The 13,298-nt window shown below is 35.1% G+C and overlaps 1 protein-coding gene across 1 annotated transcript in view; it reads left to right on the top strand.

Annotated features, from left to right (window-relative positions):
- The window catches only part of LOC107674279 (glutamate receptor-interacting protein 2-like), an 81,269-nt gene that overhangs the window by 60,656 nt on the left and 7,315 nt on the right, over window positions 1–13,298 (top strand). The window contains exons 4-12 of the mRNA XM_016468221.1: window positions 2,921–3,066; window positions 3,624–3,710; window positions 5,349–5,424; window positions 7,236–7,381; window positions 7,632–7,779; window positions 8,635–8,789; window positions 9,544–9,666; window positions 11,163–11,333; window positions 12,625–12,811. Of these exons, the coding sequence (XP_016323707.1) occupies window positions 2,921–3,066; window positions 3,624–3,710; window positions 5,349–5,424; window positions 7,236–7,381; window positions 7,632–7,779; window positions 8,635–8,789; window positions 9,544–9,666; window positions 11,163–11,333; window positions 12,625–12,811 (1,239 nt within the window). The remainder of the gene's footprint in view (window positions 1–2,920; window positions 3,067–3,623; window positions 3,711–5,348; window positions 5,425–7,235; window positions 7,382–7,631; window positions 7,780–8,634; window positions 8,790–9,543; window positions 9,667–11,162; window positions 11,334–12,624; window positions 12,812–13,298) is intronic.

The following is a 13,298-nucleotide window of genomic DNA, read 5'->3' as shown; positions in this document are numbered from 1 at the left end:
CCGCGTGATGAAGCACGTTGATGGGCGCGATCTCGCTCTCACTCTGGTCGATGCGTGCGCGGGTGCGTTCTTCCGGGAGAAATGCCCATATAAGGAATTCCACCCTCGTCTACGTCATGAAGAGCCACGATCGAAAAAAACTCTCCGAAACTTGTACGAACCCGGAAGTAAGCTTTTTAGTACAGAAATACTCCGTCATACGTCCAAATTGTTTTTTTTTTGTAAATTTTGTCCATGCTTAGCATGAGAATCCGACTCTTTAACAGTGTAAACAACTCTGAATGCATGAAACAGCATTGTACTCCCCCTTTAAACTTAACTTAAAACTTCATATGTTCAAGTAAAATACAAAAAAATATATATTTTATTTTATGCAAAAATATATTTTATGCAAAGCGCACTTTGTATTTGTATTTGTGCCACACACCATTACATTCAGTTTTGCTTTAAATACATTTGTGTAGGTGTGGCATTTATGACAAATGTTGTTTATAATAAATGCAACTATATAAGTCTGTTTTATACTTTTATATTATTTTTCCTTCCTGTTCTGTTCTGAATATTGGTAAATTTAAAGGATTTGTTATGGAGTAAGAAAAACTAAAATACATATTTATAGTGTTTATAATGATATGTATGTAATGATAAACGTTCCATTTACAGCTATTTTACATTATTTATCAATGTAATTGTAGAATGTTATCATACACTGATTTTTTTTTTCTCTCAACAATGCAATTTTGATCTGGTGGGACTTATTTTCCAGACAATATAATAATAAAAATGACAAAAACGCAACAAAATTACTGAAAACTAAAATGAAAATGAAAAATATAAAACTAAAAATGAACAAAATATTCATCAAAACTATAATAGTATGCCAATGATAGTAAAATAACATTGGTGTAGTGTGGGCGACTTATGTTCTGGAAAATATGGTAATAAAATGACATAAATGCAACAAAATTACTAAAACCTAAAGTAAAATTAAAACGGTACAAATAAAAACTAATACAAAATATTAATCAAAACTATAATAGTATCTTAATGATACTAAATCAACACTGGTGTAGTGTGTACAACTTATTTTCCAGAAAATATGTTAATAAAAAATACAAAAATTTAAACTAAAATGAAAATGGAAAATATAAAAATAAAAACTAAATCAAAATATTCATAAAAACTATAATAGTATCCCAGTAATGCTAAAATAGCTCTGGTGTAGTGTGTGTGGTGCACCATGTTTACTCACACAGTTCTTTAATCTCAGGATCTGGGCTGCTCCTGTGTGTGTGTGTGTGACCTCAGGATGTGGGCTGCTCCATCACATCAGCCTCTAGTGTGACAGGCTGATGCAGGCCTAACGTGACCGCTCTCTCTCCGTCACACACGCACGAGGAAGATTTTAGTTGAATGGTTGCGCTGACCTGTAGGCAGCCGCAGGACTGATGTGTGTGCATGTTGCTGAATGCAGAGTTGCAAACGTTTGTTTTGCAGCCAGGTGATTTAAACGTATGACCCTGTATTTAAGTTTACAGCTAATGGTTTTATCAGTTTCAGAAGCTCTAGTGCAGATGTGCGAGTGTGTAATTATTATGCGCGTTAATGCCGTTTAACTCCACTGCATAATTATGCAGAATCACAAAATGATGGGACTTTTGTGTGTTGTCATTGTATCGGTTCCGAGCGTGTGCTGTTGTCTAAGCTAATGCGATGCTTACAGGCAAAATCCCAGCACTGGATGACAGCAGCGGCTTAAATTAGCTTCTACAACAGTACATGAGGAGTCAGCTCTGCTAACATCACACATACTAAATATATGAGTGTCACAGCAAAGGGTCTGAATACTTAGGACCATGTGATATTTCAGTTTTTCTTTTTTAATAAATCTGCAAAAATGTCAACAATTCTGTGTTTTTCTGTCAATATGGGGTGCTGTGTGTACATTAATGAGGAAAAAAAATTAACTTAAATGATTTTAGCAAATGGCTGCAATATAACAAAGAGTGAAAAATTTAAGGGGGTCTGAATACTTTCCGTACCCACTGTATATACACTCGCACACTGCACATGCCTGCTGCACAACGCACCTTTCTGCAGCAGATTGTGCAGTCTTCATATCAGTGCAGCATGTTATATGGAATTAATCTTGTGCTTTGGATTTAGATCTGTGAATGACAGAGTTACAGCCTATAAGAATCTTTTATAGTGATGTCATTACCAATAATAGATTTTCATACACTACCTTTCCGTATGTGGTTGGTTTTTGAAAGATTTATTCATTTATTTGATAAAAAATACAGTAAAAACAGTAAATGTTATTACAACTTCAAATAACTGTTTTCTATTTTAATATATGTTAAAATGTAATTTATTCCTGTGATGTAAAGCATAATTTCATGATCCTAAAATCATTCTAATATGCTGAATTGATGCTCAAGAAACATTTCTGATTATTATCAATGGTGAAAACAGTTGTGTGGTTTAATATTTTTGTGGAAACGGTGATACATTTTTTATAGGGTTCTTTAATGAATAGAAAGTTTAAAAGAACATAATTTATTTGAAATAGAATTAAAGGGACAACATGTAGGTTACATACTATAAATGTGACCTTTTTCATGTATTTGTAAAAGATAAATATCCACCTGTATGAATCTACTTTTACATTTATACATTTAGCGGACATTTCTATCCAAAGCAACTTCTTTTGCATTTTTTATTTATTTTATTATTTTTTTGCACTTATGCAATTTTTTCAGTTCTTGCATTCCCTGTTAATTGAACCCATGACCTTGGCATTTCTAGTGCCATGCTCTACTGTTTCTGTACACTTTTCCCCAGACATATTAAACAGAAACATGTTACCAAAATGTATCACTGCATTGTTCAGTTTTCCTTATGCGTGTCTGTGTGGCAGGAGTGACCAACTCAATGGTGGGGACTACATAAAGTCAGTGAACGGCATAAACCTATCCAAACTCAGACATGATGAGATCATCAGCATGCTGAAGAACATCGGTGAGCGTGTGGTGCTGGAGGTGGAGTACGAGCTGCCGCCATTCGGTACGGACACAAATACATTCACATTCACTCCAGTCTCCTGTTGAATAAACGTTTGGGGTAGTAAGATTTTTAAATGTTTTTGAAAGAAGTCTCTTATGCTCACCAAAACTGAATTTATTTGATCAAAAATACAGTAAAAACAGTAATATTGCAAAATGTCATTACAATTTAAAATAACTGTTTTCTATTTGAATATATGTTAAAATGTACATTATTCTTGTGATCAAATCTGAATTTTCAGCATCATTACTCCAGTTTTCAGTGTCACATGATCCTTCAGAAATCATTCTAATATTCTGACTTTCTGAGAATTTTGATTATTATAAATGTTGAAGATAGTTAAAAAAGTATTTTTTACCTGATACCTCTGATCACGGTACAGTAGTACTTCAACAGAACTGAATATGTAAAAGCCATTTCATCAGAGTTCTCAAGTAATATGTGACAAATACGTGGCATTAGTGTTTATGGTCTTGTTAAAGTAAAAATATTTCAGTCTGTAGTGCTGTATCTTATCCTCCTGTGACATTAACACAAGCTGTTCTCTGTGTGTTTAGCTCCCAGCAGTCCCTGTAGCGTCATCTCTAAAACTATCGAAGTGTGCTTGGAAAAAGAAGGAAACAGCTTTGGCTTCGTTCTGAGAGGTACCGAACCACCATCAGACGCCTTGAAATGTCTTTACATGTGTTTTTAACTTTAAATGATGTTATGAATTTAAAACTGAGGAAAATTACATCAGTGATGGTTTGAAATCAAACTATATATATATATATATTTAATTATATCACAAAGAATATTCCAGGTTCATTACAACAGTTTTTCCCAAAACGGGTTCATGAGGGAACTACGTGGGTGTTGTGCTAATAATTAATATAATCATAAAAATGTCAAATTAAAATAAATTAATAATTTTCATATAAAAACATCTAACTTACTAAAGAAATGATTTTCTGCATGTCATGTGACCTCTAACTAACAGCAGAAAACCATGAACATGTAAATGTTTTGTTGTATTATTTTTTTTTTCTTCTTTTTTTTTCATTCATTTTTTATTATTTCAATATTACCTTAAAATCTCAGGGGACACTTAAAGAAAATATTTTAGATTTAAAATGGTCTGGTTTGACAAAATTTGGGAATCCTTTCAATACTACTTCAGCACTGTGCATATTTTACTTGTTTTTACAAACTGAGGGAAAAGGAAAAATTTATTTTAAATTTTTAAAATTTTTTACATTTGTGTGATATTTCTCTCAAGGGCAGCAGGAGTGTGTGTATACCTCTGATCACGGTACAGTAGTACTTCAACAGAACTGAATATGTAAAAGCCATTTCATCAGAGTTCTCAAGTAATATGTGACAAATACGTGGCATTAGTGTTTATGGTCTTGTTAAAGTAAAAATATTTCAGTCTGTAGTGCTGTATCTTATCCTCCTGTGACATTAACACAAGCTGTTCTCTGTGTGTTTAGCTCCCAGCAGTCCCTGTAGCGTCATCTCTAAAACTATCGAAGTGTGCTTGGAAAAAGAAGGAAACAGCTTTGGCTTCGTTCTGAGAGGTACCGAACCACCATCAGACGCCTTGAAATGTCTTTACATGTGTTTTTAACTTTAAATGATGTTATGAATTTAAAACTGAGGAAAATTACATCAGTGATGGTTTGAAATCAAACTATATATATATATATATTTAATTATATCACAAAGAATATTCCAGGTTCATTACAACAGTTTTTCCCAAAACGGGTTCATGAGGGAACTACGTGGGTGTTGTGCTAATAATTAATATAATCATAAAAATGTCAAATTAAAATAAATTAATAATTTTCATATAAAAACATCTAACTTACTAAAGAAATGATTTTCTGCATGTCATGTGACCTCTAACTAACAGCAGAAAACCATGAACATGTAAATGTTTTGTTGTATTATTTTTTTTTTCTTCTTTTTTTTTCATTCATTTTTTATTATTTCAATATTACCTTAAAATCTCAGGGGACACTTAAAGAAAATATTTTAGATTTAAAATGGTCTGGTTTGACAAAATTTGGGAATCCTTTCAATACTACTTCAGCACTGTGCATATTTTACTTGTTTTTACAAACTGAGGGAAAAGGAAACATTTATTTTAAATTTTTTAAATTTTTTACATTTGTGTGATATTTCTCTCAAGGGCAGCAGGAGTGTGTGTGTGTGTGTGTGTGTGTGTGTGTGTTCAGCTGCATTTTATGACTAAAGGCAATTGGCTTGACATGTCAGGTGTGTGTTTCACATGCTTTCAGGGGGCTTTCATGAGGACTGGCATAAGGCTCGACCTCTAGTAGTGACCTACGTCAGGCCCGGCGGACCCGCAGACAGGTGAGACCACGAAGACTCAAATCATTGGTGTGTGTGAGACATGAGGTCCTTTAGAACATCTCTGTTTATTAATTAGCAGAATGTCTGAATCATCGTGAAGCTCTCTGCCTCTGTGTGTGTCACATCAGTGCTGTCTGCATGCATTCGGTAGGTTATTTGTGTATATATTGGTGTAATAGAGTTTTTGTGTATCTGTGTATGAGATGTTTTGTATTTGGTGTAGATTATGGGAGCAGTCTGTATGTTGTATGTGTGATCGTTGAACCCTGTAAGCTGGTTCTGCAGGCACACGTTAACTGAAGCATATAGGCTGATGACATTAGAATGAGTGAGAAGGGTAGAACACAGCCTGAAGAATACACACACACACACACACACACACAGAAGAGCAGACGAAACACATGCATATGAACGCTTCCTGTTTCAACTTCTTGCTTTAATGTGAATTAGATTAGCATAATAATTACACTTCCACAATGCGTATTGTTCATGCAAAACAACACTTATATCAGTACCTCCAGTCTTTCACGATTCAGCAAAATCAGCATTTTTGTGTTTCTGCGTAATTCGTCTGTACACACATTAGTCTGATAAAGAAACATGCATGAATGAGAAAATAAAAAGTGTGACATGCTTGATGGTAAAGAGAGTTATTTAAGGAATAGTTCAAGATGTAGATGTTGCTTGTTTCTTCATGGGAATAGATTTGGAGAATTTGCTCACAAATGGATCCTCTGCAGTGAATGGGTGCCATCAGAATGAGAGGCCAAACAGCCGATAAAAACACCACAATAATCCACAAGTAATCCACACCACTCATGTCCACCAATGAATGTCTTGTGAAGTGAAAAACTGTGGGTCTGTAATAATCAAATCCATGATTAAGACATTTTAACTTCAAACCGTTGTTCCCAAGTCAAAAATTAGTCTTCTATCCATAATATTGCTTTATCGCTATTTACAAGCAAAAACAGTCCAAAGCAGTTCTAAACGAATTTGTTGGATTTTGATGTGAGAGGACAACAGAGGATGGACTTTTTCGCTGGAGAAAGCATTATTATGGATAATGGACTCGTATTTTGGCCAGAAGTGACGGTTTAAGATTAACGGTTAACCTTAGTGCAGGACATAGTGTGCGAGATGGTTTAAACGTCTTGATGGATTTGTTAGTTATGATTTGTTTGTTGTACGTAATGATGATGTATTTGCTGCAAATACACAGCCTTTCACTTCACAAGACATTAACTGATGGACTGGAGGGGTGTGGATTACTTGTGGATTATTGTGATGTTTTTATCAGCTGTTTGGACTCTCATTCTGACGGCACCCATTCACTGCAGAGGACCATTGGTGAGCAAGTGATGCAATGCTACATTTCTCCAAATTTATTCCCATGAAGAAACAAACAACATCTACATGTTGGATGAGTGTTTTGTACCTGAATACTAAACCTCCATGAAAAATGTAAAGCATTCTTTTTAGTTCATTCATCTTTGTTCTGTTGTTTGTAATTTGCTTCTTTGTTCTTATTTTTAATTTTTACAAAAATCTAATTTAAAATTGGTCAGAATTTGATAAGCTTTTTAGTGTCATACACATGGTAAATGTGGTATCCTAATTATAAAAATAAATCATACAATTTCCGTGAAATGCTTAAAATTACACCACAAAATCAGTCATTTTGATCATAAAAAATCATGAAATCCTGGTGGAACTGTTTTATTTTAGCATTCACGTCTGCATTCACCTCTCATCTCTGTTGCTGTCGTTTTATGTTTCCGTACGTCTCTCCATGTTTCTCCGTCTGCCAGAGAGGGTACCCTGCGAGCGGGCGACCGAGTGTTGAGCGTGAACGGTGTTGCTGTGAACAGACAGAAACATGCTGACGCTCTGACCCTGATCATGCAGAGCAGCCAGGAGGCTTTCTTCCTCATCGAGTACGACATCATGGTCATGGGTGAGCAGGCACAAAGACATGCGCTTGTATGCACAGATATTCTCATGTGGCCTTAATTAGAGTAGAAACATATTCTACTTCCCTCTAGATTCCCATAGGAAAGACAAAGCACCAATGAGATCTCTGTCTTTTCTCCTGGAAGGCAATGAGATTAAAGCTTCCTTCAGATATTTTGTACATATCTGAATTAAAATGTAATATCCCCTACTCTTTTCTGTCTCTCTCTGGTTCCGGCTTGACCTCATGGCAGACTCAGTCCAGAAGTTGTCTGGGCCACTCCAGGTGGACATTGCCCACTCCGCAGGTTCAGTACTGGGACTCAGTCTCACTACCTCCCTCTACAGGAACAAACAGGTCATTACAATCCAGAAAATCAAACCTGCTAGTGTTGCGGACAGGTGAGAACACCCAAATGCACGCACAAATTTAGAGCCAAACAGACATGTAAAGAATCACCTACACAAATACCTTAATAAATTAAATATGTACAAAAGCATGGACAGTAATTTCATTCTAAATAATTATTTAGCTGATCCAACAGAGTAATTTTACAAGAGTGATGGATTAATAAATCAGCCAAGCATATTGTTCTGTCAGTATGTGGTCACTTGGTTCATATTTGATTCGATTATCAGCAGCTTTATGGTTCCAAGATAAACTGACAGCTTCATACAGCAATAATGCACATCTTATAGTCAAATATTTTTTGAGAATTTTTATAATTTTAAATAAATATTGTCTACAATAAATTAACATATATTTATTTTTATATTTATATTATACGATATTATGTACTTTATGCTTTTTATTTTATACTGATTATAAGGTGCATTAATGTTTATTGTCCCTATTAAATAAACAAAGAAACAAATAAATAAATATTATATTTGCATCATATCTCCCATCATTCCCCTGCTCTCTAGGCATGACAAATCTTTACAGTATGTGCATTTTATTTTTGTTTGTCACCTTGTGTTTGCAGATACGCTCCTCACAGCTACTTTTATATCCACATGCAATAAAAACTGGATTATTTATTTTAATTAGCATGAAAGTATTCTCACATAATTCTTCGTACATATACATATTTAGCTATCCTCTTCTCTTGCTGTCTCTTTTTTTTTTCCTCACACCTTCCCATCTGTTGTGACTGTTTTCACCCCTTTTCTTGCTTTGCTCCACACAAATGACTTTCTCAACTTGTTACCACCGCTGTCTTTTTCTCTCTTGCCGTCTTTCCCTCTTTCCCTCAGATGTGGTGCTTTGCATGTGGGAGATATTCTCCTGGCTATAGATGGCATGAGCACAGAGCACTGCTCTCTGATGGAGGCTCAGCAGCTCCTGTCCAGCTCCTCAGAGCTCACCAAACTAGAGATCCTGCCCTCTCAACACTGCTCACATGATACAGGTCTGCAGACACTCACGGTCACATACAGCTCATAAACAAACTCAAAGACCCATAGTGACTGATATTCACAAGCTTAGATAATCTAGACATGTCTGGTAGAATTGATTCACAAGCAGCTTTACTTTGGCTATGTTTGCAATAGCATACTACCATACTCTTTACATGCTACTACATTCTAGATACAACATTTTGCCAAAATGTGCAATATACAAACAAGGGCTTACTGCACTGAATACTACAGTGTAGTACAAGGCACAGGAGCTCTTTGAAGTGCAGATTTATCTCTGTCTAAACAGCTGGTCTGATGAGCGTGACACGATGCATGCCTAATTAAGCATCGTTAGTGAGACAGCTGCTTAGTGTCACAAGGAGCCATTTCTGTCAGAATCCAAAACAATGTCCTCTTTCTTTCTTGCAGAGCATTTGTTCTAATCATGAGTGAAGAGAGAGTTTAAGATGGTTCCTCCATTGCTGTCAGCCTTACTAGAGCTGGCCCGGAAATGTAAGAGAGAGAAAAAGCAATGGAGGGAATAAATGTGCTGCATGTGAAGGAGTGAACGAAACGCGTGCCTGTGAGCAGCGTCTCTGACTCGGCCCTGTGAATGTCAATGATCATCAGTGAAGCAGTGTGGATCAGTTCACATCAGATCTTTCTGCAGGCGCATATCAGCCTGAGTGCTGTAACATAAGCTTGTTTTCAGCGGAAATAACCCATTTACTGCCCATTTTGTGTGTCTCTGTGTTTTCCCTGCAGTACGTGTCCAGAGGAGTAGTCAGCGTCAGTGGGACTCTAGTGACAACTACATCAGCGCTCCTCCACCTTTCCAAAAAACACCCTCGGCCTGGAGTCACACCACCCCTACACCCTCACACCGATGTGAGTGTCTCCTGTGTGCATGTCCTGTGTCTTCATAATGAACTGTGCATTAAATATAGAAACGAGATGTAATGATGCGGTTAAGTATTTTAAGCATATCATTAAAGGGTTAGTTCACCCAAAAATGAAAATTAGGCTGCATTTTACTCACCCCCGAGGCAGGGTGAACAAAGGCCTCCTGTAGCGAATCGATGCGTTTTTGTAAGAAAAATATCCATATTCAAAACGTAATAATCCCTCTATTCTAGCCTGTGCTCACTGTTGTACACGGAAGCAGTTCCGGGGGAATGACGTATGAGGTCAGCTTTGCGCATGCGCCGCTCAGAAGTGACACACGCAGAAACACAGCGGAGAGATCAAAACAAAACAACAGTCAAGAATTAAAAGTACAAAACGAGGATTTGTGCGCATTTTAATTAAGTGCTTTTGGACTAATGCATGCAACACCATGAGTGCCATGAAACAGCTTGAAAGATCAAAGACACTTTTTTATATAACTCCGACTGGATTCATCTGAAAGAAGAAAGTCATATACACCTAGGATGCCTCGGGGGTGAGTAAAACACAGCCTAATTTTCATTTTTGGGTGAACTAACCCTTTAAGCATTTTAATGCACTTAACTATTTTTGTAGCATGCATACTGTGCACAGGGTGCAAACTGTCTGTATGAGTGGAATACCTGGATTACCTACTGTGTGGTAGATTAATTGGAAGTAATATCGTCCATTAATAATGATTTTATTTGCTTTTTAACTTTTTGTTTAATTATTTTTTATTTTTCATTTTTTTAATCTATATTCATGTTTTTAAAATTTTTCATTGTTTATTTATATTTTTCTTAATTTTTGATTTTTACTTATTCATATTTACCCATTTATATTCTTTCTTTCTTTCTTTTCATTTTCATTTATTTGTTCATTTTTATTTACATATTCACATATTTATGTTTTTCTTTCTTTTCATTTGTATTAATTTTTTACTTTATTTTCATTATTAATTATCTTTCTTTCATTTATTTTTTCAATTGTATCTACATATTCACTTTAATTTATTTTCATTTTTATTTACTTTATTTTCATTATTCTTTTTGTTATTTTTCTTTCTTATTTGAAATTTTATTTATTTTTATTCACTTTATTTTCCTTTTTATTTATTAATTTTATATACTTATTAAATGTATTGTTTTAATCTTTTTTTTTATAAATGTATGTTTTATTTACTTTATTTCTTTATTTTTATTTTTATTCATTCATCTACTACTTTTCATTCTTATTTTTATTTTTTTAAACAATTTTCAGACAAAGTCAAGGAATATATTTATTTGTGTTCCCATTTTTGCAGTCGATGCTGTTTCAAAGCAGATTTACAATAATTTAAATAACTGTCACTCATGCTGCATACTAACGGTATGTTAGTATTCCATTCCACATATAGCCATACGCCAATTACACATGGTGATTCCAGCATTGTCGATCTCAAATCTTCTCTCCTCCAGCTGTGACGTCTGGCATATCTGCAAACACATCAGGCTTTCACAGTTACAGCTGTAGCACCCAGTCGACGTACCCCAACACCTTCCCCAGCAGCACCCTGCCCTCCTACCCATCCAGCCCTCGCTGCACCGCCACCAAGAGGAGACAAAGGAGAAGAGACCACAAGAGCTCCTGTGAGCGCATTCATATACAGATTTATGTCTCATCTCTGCCTTTCAGCTTACGTCCAGTTTAGTATCGCTATCTCTCGTTTAATGTGACTGTTTCTGACATCTAGACAAAAAGAAAAACTATTTATATGAAAATAATAATGTTATATACAGTATGATAATATAATATGGATATTCCAGCAGTCTTTAACCATGTTTATGTAGAGTAAAATATCTGAGTGATTTTCAACTCAAACATTTCCAAATTTAACATTTGCTTTAAAATTATAAAAGAAATGATGAATTTAAATTAATTTAATTCATAAATAAATGAGCTAAGACAGCTAAGACTTTCTTTAAAAAAAAGTTTCTCCAGTTGCCCCCAGAAATGGTAAAACCTAAAAGCATCTCAAAGGCAAACACTACTTGGTGAGTCACCTATAGTATAATTTGTTTGTAATGAATCATTTTAAAAGTGAACAATTGTAATTATGGCCAGGTTGGGAAACACTAAAATATAATATTTTTTTCTGTATTAATATCCCTAATATACTATATTACTTGGGGGAAGAAGAGTTATTTGTTTATTATTATTATTATTATTATTGAAGATTTTATTTATTGAATAGTGTTTTTTAATCATAATGTTATTGCAGAATGTAAAAGAAATTAAAATAATATACATTTTTAATATGAATAATAATGCTGAATGATATCCAGTATTATAAGAGCGACACAAAAGTAGCCAATATACTTTCTATATTAATGCCCCAAGTTGCTAGTCATGCAATATTACAATTAAAAACCATATTAAAATTGTAATAAACAATATTACATGGGAAGAACTGTTTGTTTGATTGTTAATCTACAGTATTTATCTATCATTATTAATTTATCATCATCATTTCTTTGTGTATATTTAATGTTTTAATTGTTGAATAACGTCTTACAATGTTGTTAAAGAATATAAAAAAGTAAAACACAAAAAAGAAAAGGTTGGACATCAGTGTTTTTTTTGTTTTGTTTTTTAAACCATGATTAAAGCAGCACTATGTAACTTTTTCTGTGTTCAAAATTTACAAAATGTATATAATGAGCGAGTACATCATGAATTCATCTTCCAAACCGCGTTTTTGTCTTATTCCGAATCACTACGGTACACTTATAATAAGTACTTATATTCGAACTATTGTAGCCTGGTCGGGTCGTCACCATAGTGCTGCTTTAAGGGTTTTTAGCTTCACTTTGCATTATTGTATGTCAAATAATGATTGAATTTGATTCAATATTAAACATATGAAACATTCTCTCTCAGTGTCTCTGGCGACGAGTACAGTGGGCGCCGGAGGTCAGGTGGTGCATATAGAAACCAGTGAGGTGCTTCTGAGAGGAGATCCTCTTTCTGGATTCGGCCTGCAGTTACAGGGGGGAGTGTTTGCTACAGAACCGCTGTCAGCGCCTGCCTGTGTTCGCTTTATAGAGCCTGACACACCTGCTGAAAGGTGAGAATGCCGCTGCTCCGAGCTGTCAAACTGTAGACGTGATGCATGCTGAAGCCATTGTCTAGTGCAGTGAATCTCAACCTTTTGGCGTACCGGACCCCAGTCCAATTCAGAACCATCCTCAAGGACCCCCAGAACAAAATTGACTCATCTATGTATGTCTTTGTGAGGACCAAATGTAGTCAAGTATAATTCAAGTTAGTTGACTTGTCCAGTATTTGGCCATATCATCAGCTATATTGGATTTTTCTTTCATGGTAACATGTCATGTCAAAATATACAAAATTTATACAAAAATTCATACTTTATACAGACCCCCTGGCCTTACGTCAAGGACCACTAGGGGTCCACGGACCCCTGGTTGAGAAACACTGGTCTAGTGCATTTAGAGCCTGTGGAGAGATGTATGTACATGTGTACACACACACACACACACACACACACACACACACACAGGCACACACACACACACACACACACACACACA

The sequence above is a fragment of the Sinocyclocheilus anshuiensis genome, unplaced genomic scaffold, assembly GCF_001515605.1.
Source record: "Sinocyclocheilus anshuiensis isolate Anshui unplaced genomic scaffold, SAMN03320099.WGS_v1.1 scaffold188, whole genome shotgun sequence".
Taxonomy (NCBI): Eukaryota; Metazoa; Chordata; class Actinopteri; order Cypriniformes; family Cyprinidae; genus Sinocyclocheilus; species Sinocyclocheilus anshuiensis.
This window is presented reverse-complemented; position numbering and strand designations above follow the sequence as displayed.